The 20,484-nt window shown below is 43.4% G+C and overlaps 2 protein-coding genes across 3 annotated transcripts in view; both read left to right on the top strand.

Moving 5' to 3' along the window:
* Positions 1–117: 117 nt before the first annotated feature.
* On the top strand, positions 118–13,356 carry ipo9 (importin 9). Of its 2 annotated transcripts, XM_005740022.2 has the most exons (24): positions 118–423; positions 1,967–2,028; positions 2,140–2,226; positions 2,821–3,022; positions 3,246–3,334; positions 3,522–3,608; positions 3,768–3,887; positions 4,029–4,129; positions 4,548–4,606; positions 4,698–4,849; positions 4,942–5,040; positions 6,669–6,775; positions 6,858–6,997; positions 7,255–7,417; positions 8,050–8,276; positions 8,438–8,586; positions 8,995–9,123; positions 9,228–9,503; positions 9,624–9,790; positions 10,146–10,279; positions 10,371–10,490; positions 10,774–10,887; positions 11,001–11,077; positions 12,567–13,356. In XM_005740022.2, exons 1-24 carry the CDS (start codon positions 276–278, stop codon positions 12,675–12,677), a joined length of 3,120 nt encoding a protein of 1,039 aa, XP_005740079.1. In that variant the 5' UTR covers positions 118–275; the 3' UTR covers positions 12,678–13,356. The 2 variants fall into 2 exon arrangements, with proteins under 2 accessions (XP_005740079.1, XP_005740080.1); XM_005740023.2 differs by lacking the exons at positions 118–423; positions 1,967–2,028; positions 2,140–2,226 and having other exon boundaries at positions 2,906–2,973.
* A 2,669-nt stretch (positions 13,357–16,025) lies between these two features.
* shisa4 (shisa family member 4) overlaps positions 16,026–20,484 on the top strand; it is a 9,752-nt gene continuing 5,293 nt past the window's right edge. The window contains exons 1-2 of the mRNA XM_005740021.1: positions 16,026–16,397; positions 19,496–19,673. Coding sequence (XP_005740078.1) covers positions 16,319–16,397; positions 19,496–19,673 — 257 coding nt within the window. The 5' untranslated portion in view covers positions 16,026–16,318. The remainder of the gene's footprint in view (positions 16,398–19,495; positions 19,674–20,484) is intronic.

Genomic DNA, 20,484 nt, shown 5'->3' with positions numbered 1-20,484 from the left:
ATTATTATTATTATTATTTACCTGAGCTCAAAATCATAAATTTCCTCCGCTCCACCAGAGGGCGCTAAAATATAAAAACAAAAACAAAGGGAGAAAAACACGTGGGCCTAACCGGACGACAAACACACTTCCTCCCGCAAAAACCCCGCCTCCGCGTTTCCATGCATTGGCGCGCTTCGCCTCTGTGGCCGTGGGTCGTCGCTCCTCCCCGGGTGGTGGTGCTACAGCTGCTGGTAGACTGACTGTAGCGGGCTGCGGGTGAAAACACAGCAGGCATGAGTGCAGCGGGTAGCGCTCGGCCCGGTTCGGTCCAGCAGGGACTTAAAGAGGCTCTGATCGAGACGCTGACGGCCATCCTGTCCCCGGTCCAAGAAGTGCGCGCCGCCGCGGAGGAGCAGATCAAAGTGCTGGAAGTGACAGAGGGTGAGTGGCAGCCGGGGTCTGAACAGCGCATTGAGAAGTTAACCGGGGTGTTGTCGCTTATTAACAGCACGGGGGCCTCCGCTTCGCGCCCAGTGCGCGAACAGCTGACGGCCGCCGTTATTGGGGCTAACTTTGTGACTAAGCTAGCAGTCATTACGTTAGCTGAGCGACTGTCCTGGCTCCCCGGAGCAAACATTAGGCCATATTTCCAGGAGTTGGTGATGATTAAGATGATAATGATGATGATCTTTGATTGGGGTTCGAGACTGGCCGGTTGCTTTGCTCAGGCGATCGGTTCGGACAGCCGGATGTGTCACAAGTGTGGTCAGTAGCTCGGACCTAGTTACCAAGTTTGATGAAGCACATGGGAGCTGTGTGCACCCCGGCCTCAGCAGCACGGCGGCGGGATCGACTCTGGGTTCAACATCTGCGTCAGTAAACCAAAGGGAAAGACAAGAGTCGCGTGGTCTTTTCAGCCAGGTGCGCGTGAACATCTTGATAAAAAATATTACCACTTTTTTCTGTCTCTCTCCTTTTTTGAGAGCAGCTACTTTGGTCACGTTCACGCAAACTCCACAATCCGCTGTTTGACCGCCCGGACAATAGCGGATTCGCCGCCTGCCTAATATTAAACATTCATTAATTGCGCCGTCACTATGGTAACAATTGAATGCCTTACTGACAGATTGTTGTTGTTTTTTCCCGCGAAGATGTGTCCCCGGGGGGCAGGGGCTTCTCCCAGACTTCCAGCTTCCTGCACCATCAGGACCAGCAGGGAGGGCAGCACACACAGGATGGCCAATGAAAGAGCTGTTAGTGTTTCATATGGAGTGGGAAAAGTCTGAGGCTTCAGTGTAGGAGGAAACCATCAAAGTCACAGAATGTGTGTCAGAATTGTATTAATGAGGGGGGGAAAGAAAGTAGTAGTGATGCTTTTACTTAGAACATGTTAACGTAGATCCTGAAGTAATCTTGTGGTGTTTCTTTATGCAGGTCATCTGTTGGCAAAGTTTTAAGACTTGATTACTTCTCTTCTTTTTTTGATAGAGAAATAAAAAGACACTTTCTGTCTGATTTTTAGTCAAATTTGGACAGATGGATACTGTAGCCAGGGGGGTGTAGCTCTGACTCTGCTAGACCTCCCATTGTTTGTCCTGCAGTCCTCGTGCTGCTGGTGAAAGGCTAATTGTGCGCACTGATGTCGGCTGTACTGCAGTATCGCAGCGAGCCGACCCTTTCCGCTGGCCCCGCTCTAAGGCAGCCGCGCTATGGGATTGTCAGCACTAACATTGTCTTCTGGCGCCTGATGTCACCCTGATGTCTTTGGCACCCTGCATGCCAGGTTCAGACTAAAGCATGCTCCGCTCGAGTTTTTTCCCTCTGCCTGTATGGTGTGTCTCATGTCTCTTACTTAACGTCACACACTGATCCCTTGTCACCCTGTTGCTGCTGAAGGATGCATATTTTCATATTTTGCCAGGCTCTTTATTTATATCCTGTGTATTTATATCCTGTTGTCCTTGCTGATTTGTTCGCATTGCAGAGTTTGGCGTCCACCTGGCAGAACTCACAGTCGACCCTCAGGGAGCACTTGCCATTCGTCAGGTGAGCAGGAGAGAAACTGAAAAAGAAAAAAAAACGAACCTTTACAACAAACACCACTTTTTCTGTTGTTCCTCATCATTTTCTTGTTTGTGTGGTTGGCTGTGTTTACAGTTGGCATCCGTCATCCTGAAGCAGTATGTGGAGACTCACTGGTGTTCCCAATCGGAGAAGTTCAGGCCTCCTGAAACCACAGATCAGGTAAACCCTGCTTCATCCTCAATCTCAGGAAGCATGTTCAGGCATCTCAAACACTTTTAATTATGTTGCAAATTCAAACTTTAGCTACATCATTTCTCACGCATTATGACAGTGAAGAAAAACCATGTTTTAGGCCTGCTTTCAGATGTATTAAAAACCAAAAACGCTCTGCTTCAGGCACTGCTAGTATTGTTCCAACAGTGCAATGGCAAAAGGATGATTCATCATTACTGAGGGGGGTAAAGACATTGTCACTTACAGCATGGACTCACTCTGTAGGCCACATGGTGCTGTAGTATCTGAGAGGTGGCTGCCCGCTCAGAGAAGTATAATAACTTATCCATAATTGAGAAGAAGTAACAGCAATGCTTATAAATCCTGCAGTGGTATTTAATTTGCCCTTTTTAAGAACAGCCTTTGGTATCCAGCCTCGTCTCAAAGAAGGAAAGTAATTGTAAAAGTGACCTATGTCTGATTATTAGTAAGTATAATCAGTGGTCAGAGTGAGGGAGCGGAGGGGCAGATCACCCAACTCTACACCCCTGTTACACGATTGAAGCCAAAGCGAGTCGGACTCTTGTTGTTCTCCTCCAGGCGAAAGCCGCCATCAGGGAGCTGCTGCCCAGCGGTCTGCGGGAGTCCATCAGCAAAGTCCGCTCCAGTGTTGCGTACGCCGTGTCGGCCATCGCCCACTGGGACTGGCCTGAGGCGTGGCCGCAGCTCTTCACCCTCCTGATGGAGATGCTGGTCAGCGGAGACGTTAATGCCGTGCACGGGGCCATGAGGGTGCTCACGGGTATTTAGTAACACAATAAGTCTTTATCTCCTTGGGGAATTTTAAAGGTTGCACAAACATTTGATCCGTTTTGGAAGTCAACGCTTAAAGTGACTGTGATCTCAGGAGCAGTTGGGTTTTTTTGGGGTTTTTTTAGCTTAGACTACAGCTAAGTTCTTGAAGATGAGCTTTATGCATTTCCATTTTTCAGAGTCTTTTGTTTACAACTTCTTTTTTTTTGCAGAGTTTACTCGAGAGGTGACAGACACCCAGATGCCGCTAGTGGCTCCAGTCATCTTACCAGAGATGTATAAGATCTTTTCCATGGCAGAGGTACTCCTATATCTCCTTATGTGCTCCTTATCTCTATCAGTATTGAGCCTCCGTGGATGCAGGCACACATTTTACAGCTGTCAGTCTGAACAGTCCTGTTTTCTGTGACTGCCATTAATGACTGCGCATTGCATTTGTGTGATACACCGGCATGGATCGCCTCCCTGAACTGTTTTCACTTTTGCAGGTTTACAGTATTCGTACTCGCTCCAGAGCAGTGGAGATATTCACCACCTGTGCCAACCTGATCTGTGCTATTGAAGAGCTTGAAAAGGTGAGGCGGGGTCAGCAAACGTTTCAGTTTTAAGTTGATGGCCTTTCAAAAAGGCTTCTACTCATGCATCACTTTTATATCTGCATTAAAGTGGAAGGTATAGACCTGAGTCGCTGTTGCTGTGTTTTTTAATAATCGTTCTTATTGACCTGGGTGTAGGGTGCAGCCAAAGCGTTGATCTTCCCTGTGGTGCAGCAGTTCACAGAAGCGTTTGTCCAAGCCCTGCAGATGCCCGATGGGCCCACGTCTGATAGCGGCCTCAAGATGGAAGTCCTCAAGGTGAGAAACTCTGTGCACTTGGACCCTTTTGTCGGACTGATTATGATCTGCAAACGTTAAGTCAGTCTTTTAGTTTTCTTTTTGTCTGTGGCTACTTTCCAGGGTTCAAATCCTTGTTTTCTTTGCTTATTCGTCTCACAGGCAGTGACAGCATTGGTAAAGAACTTCCCTAAACCCATGGTGTCCTCCATGCAGCAGATATTACCCATTGTGTGGAATACACTGACTGAAAGCGCAGCTTTATATCCTTTACAATGTCATCTATGTATTAGCTGTTTCCTCGCTCCCAGCAATCGTTTGAAGAGCATTTGTTTTGGGGCTGAAGGAACACTTCTTACCTCGAGGTTTGACTTCCTTTTGGGCATCTTGCAGACAGACAGGTCATTTGCTGTGACTTGTGACCTCTTGTTTATTTGACAGTTTCTCTAAACCACTAATCCACATTACTGTCGCAGTTTTTAATGTATGGAAATCACCTGCTTACTCAGTAGGATCAAAACCTCCTTTGACATACTTAAAGAAGCACTGGGGTGTGACAAGGTAATGGACTTCACAGACAAGCTGTCTGTATAGGGTCATCTCATATAATAATTAAATTTACAGCCATTAATGAGAGAAAAACGTTTTTGTGAGTGCATTGGTCCTTAACCAGATCTTCACTTATGTGAGAACAGAAGTGAACTACACAGAGGAAGTGGACGACCCAGTAGACTCAGACGGTGAGCAGAATTCAAGTCTTGCTGTGTTACACATGGTTATTAATATTGTTATCCACTTATTTATTTATTTGGTTGCTTGTTTTTTTTGCAGGTGAGGTTTTGGGCTTTGAGAATTTGGTGTTCAGCATCTTTGAGTTTGTCCACACGCTGCTGGAGAACAACAAGTTGAAGAGCACGGTGAGGAAGGCGCTGCCTGAACTCATCTATTACATCATCCTGTACATGCAGATCACTGAGGACCAGGTGAGAAACGACTGGAACATCTGGTAGAAGATGCACGTGTAGGTGGAAGTAAAAAAGAAAAAACTAAGTATATTTGTGTTGTTTCTCTTCAGATCAAAGTGTGGACAGCTAACCCGCAGCAGTTTGTGGAGGACGAGGATGATGACACCTTCTCCTACTCTGTCAGGATCTCTGCTCAGGACCTGCTGCTGGTGAGAGAACAACAAAAAAAAGTATCACTGCTTAGTAGGGCTGCAACGATACACAAAATTCACGGTTCGGTTCGATACTTTGGTGTCACGGTTCGATATTTTTTCGATGCAAAAAATGTTCATGCCTTTTAAATTTGTAATTTATTAAAATTATAAATATATATTTTAACTCAAAAGTACCGTTTTTAAATTTAATGTTGCTGAAACAACAAAATAAAAAAAAATCTATCTGATCGAGAAATCACTCATCTTTGGAAAAGAGTTTATTACAGAGAAATGGCTCTTTCCAAAATAAAAGCTATACTACCCGATATTAACATATCAGGTCCCCATAAGGAGAATCATGTGCTAACGGCTGTCTAAATGACTCGGGTAAAGTTTGTAGCATGCGTGCTTGTTGTTTTTCTCTGCTTCCACTTGTCTTTGCACTAGGATGATGTCGGCGTAAATCTACAGTCATATTCGTTGTGTTCCCACTAGTGCTGTCAGCGTTAATCTCGTTGAAATGACGTTAACGCCATAACGCGGCAAATCTCCATTAACGAGTTACCGCGGATCGCCCCGTGCGTGGGGCTGGACGGCGTCAATACGTTAACAAGCTAACTGCGCTAACGCACTAGTTTACAACAATTGAGCATTGTGTGGCACATCCGACATACTGTTTTATTTTTGTCCATGACGCGCTTACCATCAGGGTCATGCTTCACATGAAAACCAAAATAGTTCCAAAAGCCAGATCTGAATGAGGGTGGGGGAGGTTCAATTTGCCATGTTGCAACGAGCTTAGCTTCTGTCTCGCTAGCTTGCGCTGCGCTCAGTGGATCTGCACTCGACAGTGCAGCCTACGCGGAGTAGTGGAACGCAGATCCACTTAGCGCTCAACACAGTCAGATGAAAAGTTGATAAAAAAAAAAAAAGTATTGTTCATACATATGCATACGACCGAAAGCACTGTGAACGGTTCAATATCAATACGAGTATTGTTGCACCCCTACTGCTTAGGTAAAGCAATCTTATTGGATAAAGGTCTCAGGTATGAGGGCTGTTATTTAATTGGCTGACAGATGATGCCTGCTTTTAAACACAGAGACACTTTTTTTTGTAAATTAACAGCCTCCTTGATCTAGTTTAGTTTGACTGACTTGAGCCATTTCAGCTCCAAGATGGTTATAGAGAGGTATTTCAATAAGTTTGCAGGTTTTATCTTACAACTTTCAGTTATTATTTATATAAAATGAAAAAGAATTACAAGAAGTCGAACTTATCTGAGGCTGTAAAGCAGAGAACATGAGGATGTGCGTGTCTGCCAGGCAGCTGTATTTAGACTGAGGGAAATAATCCTCTTGGCTCTGCTTTTTCTTCTCCTACACACACACACAACCTCCACAGACACTGGAGGCAGATTTTAAAGCTGTGAAAGAAATGGGAACAGTTTTGTTTTTGTTTTCACTATACACTGTGTGTGTTTCATGCAGTGTTATGATAGAAGAGGTTAGATCTGTGCAGTCAAACACATCCAGAAGTTTGTTGTGGTATCAAAGTCGTACTTGCTCATGATCTCGCTTTTCAGCCTGGGGTTCGCCCTGATCAGGTGTATCATGACGGTAACCTTTGACCTCTTTTTGCAGGCCGTCGCTGCAGAGTTTCAGAATGAGAGCGCAGCAGCGCTGGCAGCAGCTGCAACCAGACACTTCCAGGAGGCAGAGCAGGCTAAAAACGGTGGCAACGAGCACTGGTGAGGGCAGACTCGGTCACAGCCAGTCTGGCTTTCTTTGTTTTCGCTTTCTGTTCCTTATGTTGCTTTTATTTTAAAACAGGTGGAAGATCCACGAGGCCTGTATGTTGGCCCTCGGCTCAGTCAAGACCATCATCACAGAGAACGTGAAAAATGGCCGCATCCAGTTTGACATGCACGGTTTTTTGGCCGGCGTTGTCCTGGGTGATCTCAACCTGACGGGTGAGTCCGGTCAGCAGAAAAACGGGAACAAAGCTCCTGAGTTTTTTCTGCAAGAGCGTGGAACTTCTGACGAGAACTAACTTTGAGTTAGAATGATCTAACAAGCTGTGAAATTCCCCCATAAACTATAAAAGACTGCATTTTAATATTTTAGGTTTTTTTAACAAGTCAAAGCCGTCAAACTGCAATGAAACATGAAAACGGTTATTTCACTCTTTATGTTTCTCACCTCATCTTGCTTGTTTTTTCTTTCCCAGCGGCGTCTCCCTTCCTTCTCGGTCGTGCTCTGTGGGCGGCCAGTCGCTTTACAGCCGCCATGTCTCCCGAGGTCATCCAGCAGTTTCTCCAGGTCACAGTCAGCGCCCTCCATGACTGCCGGCCGCCCTCTCTGCGCATCTCCGCGGTCAGGGCCATCTGGGGGTGAGCTAGCCGTTCATAATTGTAACCAGGTCACCGCCAAAAGAAAACCATCCTTTTATTTTGTGATTGAACAACTTTGTCTTGGTCCACGGTACAGGTTGTAGCCTGTTACATTAGGGAGCTGTTTAAAAAAGCAGAAGGAAAACCACTGTCCTAGACTTGTCCGACTCTCATAAAAGATTTCTAAAGGAACCTCTAAATGTCCACTTTCAAGCATCTTGCTCTGTGTGGGTCTGCCATGCCATCATCAGTGACTTCAGGAAGTTACTCAGCCACAACATAAATTAGTTAAACTATTTAAGTGATATTAAGATAACCGACTAGTGGCTGTATGCTTAACTTTACCAAACACATTGATTTCTCGTCTAAATTTCAACAGGTAATCAGATAAGTTAATTTCTTTCAGCAGCTGTGCAGTTGGGTTTTATGTTTCGTAGGTTTTTGCATCATATCCTTTCCTCGTCTGAACTTGAGTTGTTTCATGGTTTCTGTGCTTGTTAGTTTTGTCCATCACTAAAATATGAAACCGATCATGAAGTAGAGCCAACAGTCCCACATGAAAAGGTGTTACCTCAAAGCAGTGACTATAAAGTTATAAAAATATTAAGGATGCTGCGTGTTCATGTCTCCAGGTACTGTGATCAGCTGAAACTGTCGGAGAGCACACATGTCATTCAGCCCTTCCTCCCCAGCATCCTAGATGGACTGGTTCAACTGGCCGCCCAGTTCAGCTCTGAGGTGCTGACGCTTGTCATGGAGACGCTGTGCATCGTCTGCACCGTTGACCCGGCGTTCACCACCAGCGCTGAGAATAAGATCTGCCCCCTCACCATTGCCATTTTCCTTAAATATAACAATGGTACTTGACTCACACCCTCTTTGACTGTTGAACTAAATTCCCAGCATGCTCTGGTCATCAGCACCTGATTGCAAAATCTTAAGTTGTACCACCTTTCCCCAAGCAAAGTGCTTCCCGGATGAGGACATGGTGTGATAAGATTTGTGTCCTCGTGTCCTCAGACCCTGTGGTGGCATCCCTGGCTCAGGACATCTTTAAGGAACTGGCACAGATTGAAGGCTGTCAGGGCCCCATGCAGATGCGTCTCATCCCCACGCTTATCAGCATCATGCAGGCTCCACATGACAAGATCCCCACCGGACTGTGCGCTGTAAGTACCAGGTGGCATATACAAAGCTGTTCAGAGAATTACGAGGTGCAATAATGTGTGTCAGTCTGCTTTTAAAAAATAATTTATTATGTTAGTTCAAAATAACTTATTTGAAATGATTGCACAGTGACATTTGCCACATTTAAAGAAGAAAAAGTATACAAGTAAGAGTCTTCATGTAACAGTGGGCATAAGTATTGCTTCAGTCAGCGTGCAGACCAACAAAAACAAGAACTGGCCCAAGAAATGTGGATCAGTGGAAGCCAAAAATGCCCTTTGTGGGGGTTTTGTGTTTTAAATATGTAATACTTGACATTTTCTGCATCCAGCTGAGACGATTGCTGAGGATAGATCATGATTCTTTCTGAAAACATCGGTTTCTCTTTCTGTTCTCCTGCTCTGTCGCAGACGTCCATTGACATCCTGACCACAGTTGTCAGAAACACCAAACCCCCTCTGTCAGAGCTGTTGGTGTGCCAAGCGTTTCCTGTGGTGGCACAGTGCACCCTGCGCACTGATGACAATGCGATAATGCAGGTAAACAAAACAAAGACGAAAAGGTCCAGAAATAATTATGTCACACGTGGTCACTTTAGCTGTGTAATATGTAGCATGTGGTGTAACAAACAACCTCTCTCCAGAACGGCGGTGAGTGTCTGCGGGCGTACGTCTCCATCGCCCTCGAGCAGGTTGCCCAGTGGCGGGACGACCAGGGAAACAGCGGCCTTTGGTACGTCATGCAGGTGGTCAACCAGCTGCTGGATCCCCGGACGTCCGAGTTCACTGCCGCCTTCGTGGGCAGGTTGGTGTCCACTTTAATCTCTCGGGCTGGAACTGAGCTCGGTGAGCAGCTGGATCAGATCCTCCGAGCGATTCTGAGCAAGATGCAGCAAGCCGAGACCCTCAGTGTCATGCAGGTAGGAAGGAAAGATGGTTGATGGCTTTGCCGAAGGGCCGCAGGCTGACTTTCTTTATTTTAATTGAGTTCCACTGGATGCCGATATCTGAACCACCTCCTGTTTCTCCTCCCTCTCCAGTCTCTGATCATGGTGTTTGCCCACCTGGTTCACTCTCAGCTGGAACCTCTGCTGGAGTTTTTGTGCAGCCTGCCTGGACCGACAGGGAAACCTGCCCTGGAGTTCGTCATGACCGAGTGGATGAGCAGGCAGCACCTTTTCTACGGGCAGTACGAGGGGAAGGTCAGGTAAGAAAACTGCAACGATTTTACTTTGGCCTACAGTGAAAGAAGATCTGAAAGGAAGAACATGCGTCATGTCAGAACATGAAAACCTTCAGCTTTGAGTTCAGGCTGTGTTGTCTTAAAAGTGATTGGGATGAGTGAAAGGTCTGACTAAGAACCTGAATACACAAACTCTCAGCTTTGTCTATTATGGATTGTATCTGAAGAAGTGAACACCATGGTGAAAGCACTCATGCATTAACAAAAAAAGTGCTTGTATGAATGGGTGAACAAGGCATGTTGTATAAAGCATTTTGAGAGTGTAAAAGCGATGTATAAGAACGTGTCCATTCAAATGTACTCTTTTGAATTCCTGCAGCACGGTGGCTCTCTGCAAGCTGCTGCAGCACAGTCTCAACACTGATGATAAACGTCTCCAGGACATTGTGGTGAAAGGTGAAGAAATCTACAGTCCAGACGACGGCATCCGCACACGCTCCAAATCTGCAAAGAGTAAGACACTAAACGATTTTGAACTTGAACAGAGAGACTGCTGAAAGCAGAAGTTTTATCATGAGAAAATGCAAATGTTTCGATTGAACAGATCCAGAGCGTTGGACCAACATTCCTTTGCTGGTGAAGATCTTTAAGTTGATCATTAACGAGCTTTCGACTGTAGTCGAGGCAAACGCCAGCAGGACGAACGCCGCAGACTGGAGCCAAGGTGAGTCAGTATGTACTCGTGGACCCCAGTACACCGTCACCAGAAGTCAGAAACTCCACACAGGCCTGTTGGGGGAGCTCCAGTCCTTTTACAAATGCACTCGTTTATTCAATTATATTTGTAGTTCCTAAATGTGATGTTGACTCAAGTCTCTAGAAGTGCATCATGTTGGGCAGGTGAAGCCTTCTGACTTACTGAAAAATCGCAGTTTGTTCAGTTGTTCTATTGAATTGCTGGGACAGCAGACCTTTCAGTAACCAGCTGTTATTTCTGCTCATCTTAGATTCCAGTGGTATGTGGGAGGACCAGGGGGAGGACGAGGTGGAGGATGATGATGACGAGGACGAAGGGCTGGCGGGGCAGCTCCTTTCTGATCTCATCGCCGCTAACAAATACGGTACCAGTATCTCCTCACTGGATTTCATCTTAATTTCTTCTAAGAGCAGCTCCCTCTCTGTGTTCGTGACAGAACGTTGTTTCACCTCAGCGAATAAAATGTTATTTTTATAGATGATGATTATTACGAGGACGACGATGAGGATGATCCAGATGCCTTGAAAGACCCCATATATCAGATTGACCTGCAGGTAAGTGTCTTACTTCAGATCTAAGCGTGGGTGGGACACTCTGGTTGGAGCTGTGGAGCGACAGAGAATAATAATATGAAAGCCAGCTCTGTGTTTTTACTGCTGGAGCTGGTTTCCTCTGACATTTTATTGGCCTCTCTGTTGTCTTTCACTTAGTCAAACTCAAGTCAAAGACTTCTGCTGGTTCCCTTTGAATGAGTAACAATAATTTAGATATTTATGCCAAATATCATGTAGATTGAACATTTAGTCTTCATTGATAGTTTATCAATGAAGACTAAATGTTCAATCGACTTGCTCAGATTAATCTTCACTGGTTGATGCATAAGCATAAAAACATGGATCTTTGCTATTTCATAAATGAAAATGTCTGCTTGAGATAATTAAACCTCATTTAACACAACTCTTTTTACAGTGCTGTACTTTTCTTTTGGCCGTAGCTGAAATCTACTTAAGTGATGCCAACAGTATATCTGTGTATGTATAGATTTTTAGCAGTTGCACATAAGTAAACCTCCTCACAAACTACCTTTCTGTTACCCATCGTTCAACCCGTGTAGATATTCTGCTCACGTGTTTGTAGCTTATACTGCCATCTTGAGTATCAATAGTGAGCTATTCAAAGTATTAACAAGGGAAATATGTATTGACTGTATTATGCACTTAACAGCCACTTTATTAGGTCACCTTGCTAGTACTGGGTTGTACCCATTATGCCAGCAGACATACTGTAATACATTATGTTCATATATAAGCTGCCCGGGAGGCTGCAGCTCTTAAGAGTGGCCGAGGTCATTGCTGCGAGTTTACCAGCGTTTTCTGCCCTAGAATGTCAAATCAGATGAGAAGACGCTCTAATTATAACAGAGCTTTAGGATAAAATGGCGTCAGGCCTGCTGGATTAATGTTGGAGACGAGACACGCAATTTGCACTTTCATCTGCTGGTAAACAAGCATTTTTCAGGATGCATGGCATTGGGTCGAGTTGTGTGCTATTGAGGAACCGAGCCATTAATAATGTTAGTCGGAACAACGGTGTTTACCGGCTGGTTCGTGTTGAACTGCTGCTGTAAACGGGGTAAATTGAGATGAGGCTGATAAGCCCTGTGAGTGCTGACTAAAACTGAATTCCATGAAAAAGTGCATTATTGGTTCCGGCTTTTTAAAATATGCTAATATGCTGCTTTTCCTGTCAGTGACTATGATAAGTTCAAGGTTTGGGTTGTACAAAGAGTCACTGTGACAGCTCTGAGACCATCTTCTGAATCCTTAAATACAAACCATCCATTTATTTTTAGGTGGGTACAAAGACCGGCCGGAACCATTCATGCTTTGAATCGCGGGTGTAAAGTCACAACACCAAAATCTGATCGCTTTATCCTCGAATCCAACTGAATGTTTGAGCTGAAGCTGAAGAAATGTTTAAGTTGTTTTCCCCACAGGATTTACCACCTGATTACCTCCACTGTATCCTCTGTCTCCTCTTCAGGCTTACCTTACAGACTTCCTGACACAGTTCGCCCAGCAGCCGTGCTACAGCATGTTCTCAGGCCACCTCAACCAAGCCGAGAGACAAACCCTTCAGTCTATAGGCCTCTAGCCCCGCCGTCTGCAGCTCCAGCACATCATCTTCCATCATCAGCCCCGTCACATGACCCTCACAATGAATTTACAGCAAAAGAAAAAGAGAAGTTGATAAAAGAGGAGGGGGATGGGGTGGGAAGAGACTCATGCACGTGTCCATAGCTCTCCTGTTACTACATTCTTGTGATGGGATGAAGGACTCTGTTAAAACGAGCAGCGTGGCGAGGTGAGCGACTGCACCGGTCAGTTCCCGAAGAGAGTCTCACCATTTTGAAGGAACTTCAAACTGGACGAGAAGGTTGGACCTTGATGTATGTACGGACTTTTTCGCCACGTGTTGTTTGTAATTTAGCTTGTTTATTTTTGTGTGTGTTTCTGTACAAACGAAACGAGTGAGGTGCAAGACAGAGAAACACTTCCAGGAGAACTTCACATGGACTGAAGGAAAACAAAACACCGGGATGTTCGAGAGGGAGAGTAACATTGGCGGCCTTATATTCCATAAAACAGACTGTTGACAACAGGAAATGAAGCGCTTTCAGACCCGCTGTCGTGTATCTGGGTACGGTGGGTATTTGGGAATTAACACTGTTGCCATGGTGATTCACAGCCTTGTCATTTCCTTGTACCCATTGGCGTTTGGGATGAAAACATTTCTAAATAAAAGTCCCAGCAGGACAACATTTTCAGAATGATCACCAGATTCCTGTCTTTGTGTCCGACTTCAACTGAAACAGAAAAACGTTTCACCTACTCGGACTCTGATTGCTGACATGTCTGGTTTGACCTTTACTTGGAGTCCAGGGTGGAACAGAAAGCAACAAAATTATTATTAAACTACAGAATTAACAACTAATCACTGATTCAAAAAAAACAAATACAGGACTTAAGATCTCGCAGGTTTGCCACAAACATAAAAGCATCGTCCACTCAGCAGAGTGCAGTGTCTCAACAGAGCTACGTCCTGAGGCTTAAAATGCAAAATCTAAGAAGTCTGTGCTTTTCAGCTGTGGCAGATCTGGAAGCCCAAGAGGTAAAAAGAGAAAAGCAGTTCTAGTCAAAAAAAAGAGGCCAAAAGGTTGTGGATATAACACCAATATGCAAACAGATTCTTTGAAAATGAGTTTCCTGTAGATTGGTTTCTATTTTAATAGAACTCATGACTAAATTTTCCAAGAAAATCTAAAAGGATGTGATGTTTATGCTCGCTCCTGAGCTCCTTACCCCAATGGACCTTTGTGGGCAACACAAGCTAATGTGGATTTAAAAACAGAATCTGCTAATCATGAATGTCAACATGCCAAACAGCTCAGACTCAAACACGAACTTCACACGAGGGCTAAAACCACAGGGGGGTAAACGAGGCTAAACGGGCTGCCAGGTGTATGGAGTATGAAATATGGTATGGAATGGGTGACATATTCCTCCATATTGTCACCCATGACATCAGTTATGACACAATGAACAAGTTACAGATTTCACAGTTATTCGCCTTTGCAAGCAAAGGATATCTGAGAGTGAATATTTGTCTATGAAAAGAGGAATGTGCAGAAAAAAAGATTATACAAAAATTAGATTACACACAGTTTATAACAGAGCAGTGAAAAAGTATTTGTCCCCTTCCAGATTTGTTATATTTTTGCATATTTGTCACGCCTACTTGTGTCAGATCATCAAACTAATTTTAATATGAGATGACGATAACCTGAGTAAATATAAAATGCAGTTTTAAAATAACCATTCCATTTATTACTGGGGAAAAAAGCTACCCAAATCAACCTGGCTCTATGTGGAAAAGTCATTTCCCCCCAAACCTAATAACCGCTTGTGCCACTCTTGGAACTGCAATCAAGCATTTACGATAACTGGAAAAGATTCTTTCACGTCACTGTGGAGGAATTTTGGTCCACTGTTCTTTGCAGAGGTACTTTGATTCAGCCGTATTGGAGATTTTTCTAGCATGAATGAACTGTTTAAGGTCACACTAAAGCATCTGTCCTCCTGGGAAGGTTCTCCACTGTTCCAAGTTTTTTCCATTTGTGCATAATGGGCTTTGCCGTGGTTCACTGGAGTCCCAAACCCTTAGAAATGGCCTTTTTAACCCTTTCCAGACTGATACATGTCATTGAATGTGTTTCTCGTCAGTTCTCGACTTCCTTCAGATTGTGCCATGATGTTTTTGAGATCTTTAGCTTACTTTACTTTGTCAAACAGCTTCTGTTTAAACGAGAAGATGGAATAACGTTTTTCGCATAGGGCCAGCCTTGTTTGGATAACTTATTTCCCTTAATAAATGAAATCATAAATTTAAAACTTAATTTTGTATCTACTCAGATTATCTTTATCTATTGTTTATTTATTTTAATGATCTGAACCATCTAAAAGTTTGTTAATATATAACACTACTTAGATGACTATAAAACACCACAAAAAATGTCCATAACACACATTATCGTTAAGCGTGTTTGGTGTGTGCAGAGTGGAGTGCTTCTCCTTTCAAATGTGTCATGTCTCCCAGCTTAACAGATTGTAGCAAAGCTACTAAGAAGGTCAAACAGGTGAGCAGGATCAGCTGTGTGAGCAGAGAGAGTATTTAAAAAGTTTTTCGTATCTCTGTTTTTTCCTTCCACTTAATGAAACTTCATACAAATGAGGTTCATAGTTGCATATTTTCACAGAAAAAATAATGAACCCGGGCTTATATGGCTTAGTTAGGTGGTTTATTTTAATCTCCTATAAATAACAGGTTTTTCAAACATGTGGTCATTCCACGGTTTCAGGATATTTAGCACCAGTGTGACATTAAAGAAAAGCAGTTTTTTCAGGTACTTGCTAAAATCCAGACAGTGCGGGCTGGGGGTAGGAAGACTCATTCAAGGCGGCTCGAAAACGCGAGCTCTTAACGAGACATCCTGCAATATACTAAGCATTCAAAATGACGTTCACGTCAGTTATGGAACGCCAGGATTGTCATAATGAATTGATTAAATACACCATTAAATAATTATTTAAATGTGTCAATAATTGATTAATTAAATATGTCAAAAATATTCATTTAATTAATTCCCATTTAAATTAATTCTTACCAATTTTAATTAATTATTGCCACATTTAATTAAGTATTTAATGGTGTATTTAATTAATTCATTACGTCAGTCCTGGCGACCCATAGTCAGTGATTATGCTTTTTGATATACTGCGCATCATGCAGATAAAGACCACTGTGCATAATGAGTACCTTTGATATGGTTATTGCTAATAATAATTATCTTTTTGTTAAATGTGAAAGGCTTACTGTGTATTTGCGTATTTGAGTAAAAAGATGTATTTCCGTTCCATTATGATTTGTAATTATACTGGTGACGCGGTTTGGTCTTTGTTGTTGGTAACTGTCGACGGCCGAGTGATGGGGCATAATTCTAACGTTTCAGTCGTTCCGTGAAGGCAGCACACCCCTCGTCCCGGGTGAGCGGCGTCACAGCAGCGCTCTGTCATTTCCACGGATAAATTACGGACTGTCAGAGCCGTCCCGTCCCCCGTGCTGTTCCCTGGCCAGGATAATGCACGAGAACGACCGTTAGCGCGCCTCTTTCTGCTCGTGCACACCGATGAGAACACCTGCTCTTTAAAATTACTCGGTTTAAAATCCAAACGGGGATGATCTTTCCGGGGGGAAACATGCCCCTCATCTCGGTGACTTTGGCGGTGCTCGCCGTCGTCCTCAGCACTTCTCAGGGTAAGATTGTAGCTTTCCATCCAGGCCCCGCCGCTAGCTAACGGCAACGGAGTAACGGTTGATCCCTCCGTTTTTTTTCCTTTTCTATTTCCCCTTTCTTTTCTGCGGCACTGCTGCTTATTTATCCCGCACACCGAGCTGCAGTCACCGTGATCTCAAAGCGCTTTTGGCTGTTTAATTGTTGGCCCGGAGCCTCGGTGTTTATTTTAGGCCTAAATCACTGGAACTAAACGCTGTTCAGCGGACACGTTTAGCTTTCACTGGCTCCTTTATGACGGGAACTATCGTGCAGCAGTTCATGTATATATGAACTGAACTGCTGTTGCTCGTTAAATCTACTATAGTTAGCGGAGAACCGGGAGCTAGCTAGTTTTGACTCGTGCTTTACCGTTAAGATACCTGTTCAGGTGAAAATCTGATTTATCTTCATGTAACTCAAGGCTGATACCGCGCTAAGTGACTCAGACGTGTTTGTACATACTGGAGCAAAATTAGAAGTGTGTTAAAGCTTAATATATCAATAGAATTAAAAAAAAGCTTTATTTCATATTTAAAAATAATAATTAATATTAAGCATTCATATAGAAAAATGCATATATGACCTTTTAGTGGAGTTGGGTGACTGATAATATACAAGCTTTTTGCATTTAAGCTAGAGTTGTCCACATGTAGTCGATGCAAAGAGTCTTTTCCAAGTCTTTATATATTTTATACGCAGGAAATAACCTGGTATATCGCTATTGTTATATATAGTGTCTAATATGTGGTAACACAAAGCAAAAAAAGATGTTTTCTCCAGCAGAACTGCTCAGACTAGAGTTTAAAGACAGTGCTGGAAGGCTAATACTTAAAACTACTTTTTAATATAACTTAAAAAAACTGTATGAATGCACAGATAATACCAGGCAGTATATATATCAAGATCTGAATCATTTTTGCGCTTTTAGATCTGCATCAGCTGCTGCCTGGACTCTGTGTAGCATAGCAGATTCAGTGAGCAGTATACATCCCTGTGCACGTTATGATCTGGCTTCCTGGCCCTTTAGACAGCCTAAGGGGACTACAACATTGACATATTTTTATATATAAAGCTACAATGCTCCCTGCTTATCTGTGAAATCTCCCTATCACTTGCAAACAGCTGTTCTGTTTGATTTTCGCTTGTCTTCACGGCACCCAGGATTTCTGCAGAACCTGGTAGATCTTAAAATAATGTCAGATAAAGCTGAATTACGATCTATCTCTGTGATACGGTTTAAAGCACTGGTGAAATAAAGATTAAATATATATGTGGTTTATTTTTCAATCCCCAAGTTTGCATAATATGTGACGTCACGGTGGCCACGTCTGTCTTTTTATACAGTCTGTGACTCAAACTCGGGCTTAAATTTAAAAGTTTAAATGTTTATTGCCGTAGTAATTGCAGTTTGTAGAGTGAACTACACTGTATTGTACAGACCACGCTGGTTTAAATGGCGTGGACTGATTAATACAATCAAGTAAAACTCCTGCCAGTATGATGTGTTAAACTTTGGCTCATAAAGTTAAATTAAAACCTCTTTAAATGGTTTCAAGTACAGAATATTGTAACAGAGGTAGGATTCACTGCAGCCGGGCTGCTTCTGTTACTCAGCAAGTTAAGCTGTGTCGCAGTTGGCCCAGTGGTGCTTTAGAGACGGGCCACACCAGTGCAAGCATCTAAATGATGCTGACAGCAAACAGTAATAGATTTTTTTTTTTTTTTAAATTAAAGCTTGTATAAAGCTGGACAACTTGCATTGTCAGGGCTAACACTCAAAGGTCATGAACCAAATTTAGTGTCAGCTAGTTCAGGAGCCAAGTCTATACAAGTCTTGGCTCGATACTGTGGCCTAGACGGCCTTTGTGAAGTTTCCATCAGTTTAATGTGCTCTGCTCAGTATGGAAAAGCAGCTCTCTCGGGCTAAATGTGTCATCTTATTTACATACGGGCTGCAGCTCGGGTTGGATGACCTAGTGTAATGTTTCTTTCTGTGTGGAAAACAAAATCACCAGTACTGTAGTAAAGTTATGTTTTTTTTTAAAAATGTGAACACAGTTTTATTAAAATGCCTTTCATTTATTTAAGCGTAGCACACATCAGTTGTGTTGTAAAACTCTTGGTTTTGCAGTATGTGAACCAGTCGTGTGTAGTCAACCCCCCAAAAGCCAAATGTGAAGCAGAAAAACCCAGAGTGTGTCGGTTTTCTCCCAGGCTCCACATGAAAACTGATGGATAAAAAAGCAGTGAAGCCTTCACAAACACACTGTGACCTGTAATTTAGCGCTGCCTTAAATTATACGATGTGGAAAGGATAATCATGCGTTCGTTTTTCAGCTTAATTAAGGGCTTATAATGTGTTTATTCTTTGAGGAGACAGCATGTGTTTCGCAGGTTTGTGTGAATCATCATTTTTTTGTAAGCCCGTCGACTGCGGAAAATAAACTGAGTTTTCGTTCATCCAGATTTTGTGGTGGCTGTGTGTGGATCTTCCTTAATAATGGCAAAAATTAAGGCCTTAAATTAACCGTTAAGGTCAGTTTTCACTCAAAAATGCCAAATATTTAATACGTACTTCATATTCAGATGAAGGACTTTGGTGCTTTACCTCGTCTTTTAATAGAAGAGGTAACTGTCAGATTTACTGAGAGTGAAAGTGATCTTTAGTTGCAGTCATTCAGGTCCTTTAAATCTCCTGGGTACCTTCCAGTACTGGAGCCCGAATCAGTTTTCAGCCTCTGCCACAGGGAACTGCTGAATAATGCATTGTGACTGTCTGGTCTGGAATAAGAAAAATATAAGAAAGAAGTGCCAGGAAATGTTCAAAATACATATTTATGATTTGCTCGAGGCAACCCTGAGCTGGATCTGTAAATTAACAGTCAGGACTTTGATACAAACAAACAACGGCGTGTCAAAAAGGAGAGATAAAAAGGAAGATAATCACTTTAAAGAGCCATGTGAAGTAGCGCTTGCTGTTTTCCTCATTTCTCTGCTTCCTTCCATAGCCAGTTATTTGATCACTTCCCCTGTTGTGTCATCCTCCCTTTCACTTTGTGTTGCTCTTGTTGTTTTGCAGTCAGTGGGAACGAGCAGTGTCTGTGGTATGTGGATAAAAATGGCACCTGGCACAACGGCTTCGACTGCCCTCTCATCACGTTCTGCTGTGGGAACTGCAACCGACGCTACTGCTGCCTGGACGCCTTCAAGATGATCACGGAGAGAGAGCAGAAACGCTGCATGCTCTTCCAGTTCAGGTGGGTGTAGACGCAGCAGCAGGGGCTTCAGTTTTATTACTTATTTATTCATTTACTTGACACCAAGCGTCACGGTTTGTGTTCTCGAGTCAAGGCAATCACTGCAGGAGCTTTTTATCCCCTCGAAGCATGGTTTTCCACAAAGCTCCAACTTAGATTCCAGACTTTAAGCATCGACGCTCAGCTTCTGGGCAACTCTCAGAAAGTCTGTGAAATGTCATTATTTCCAAATAATTTGTGACACTTGGTTAAATAAACTGAGAAAGGAGGATTTGCAGATTGTTAGCTTTAGTGCAAACCTATAAAATGTTGAAAGTGAGAAACAGTATTACTGAAAGGATTGGGATGGGGCCTTAAAGACCGGAAAGGTTGTGTAAAGCCACGAAAACAGCTAATGGATCGATCAAAGTTTAGGATAATTAGCAATGGACAATTATCCTAGAAAGTTAGTTCCCACCCAGACAACACAGTCATCAAGTTTGCAGATGATACCACTGTGGTGGGGCTCATCTCAGGGGGAGATGAGACTGCATACAGAGCTGAAGTTCAGAGGCTGTCAGATTGGTGTGCAGATAACAACCTGGACCTCAATACCACTAAAACAAAAGAACTGGTAGTTGACTTCAGAAGGAGGAAGTCCGAGCTGCAGCCTGTCAGCATCAACGGGGAGTGTGTGGAAAGGGTCTCCAGTTTCAAGTTTCTGGGTGTGCACATAGACACAGACCTCCAATGGAGCTCTAACACCTCTGCGGTCTTAAAGAAGGCCCAACAGCGTCTCCACTTTCTGAGAATCCTCAGAAAAATGGACCTG

This window comes from Pundamilia nyererei, unplaced genomic scaffold (genome assembly GCF_000239375.1).
Source record: "Pundamilia nyererei isolate P.nyererei 1_Seehausen unplaced genomic scaffold, PunNye1.0 scaffold00096, whole genome shotgun sequence".
Classification (NCBI taxonomy): domain Eukaryota; kingdom Metazoa; phylum Chordata; class Actinopteri; order Cichliformes; family Cichlidae; genus Pundamilia; species Pundamilia nyererei.
Note: the sequence above shows the minus strand (reverse complement) of the source record. Positions and strands in the feature narration are given on the sequence as shown.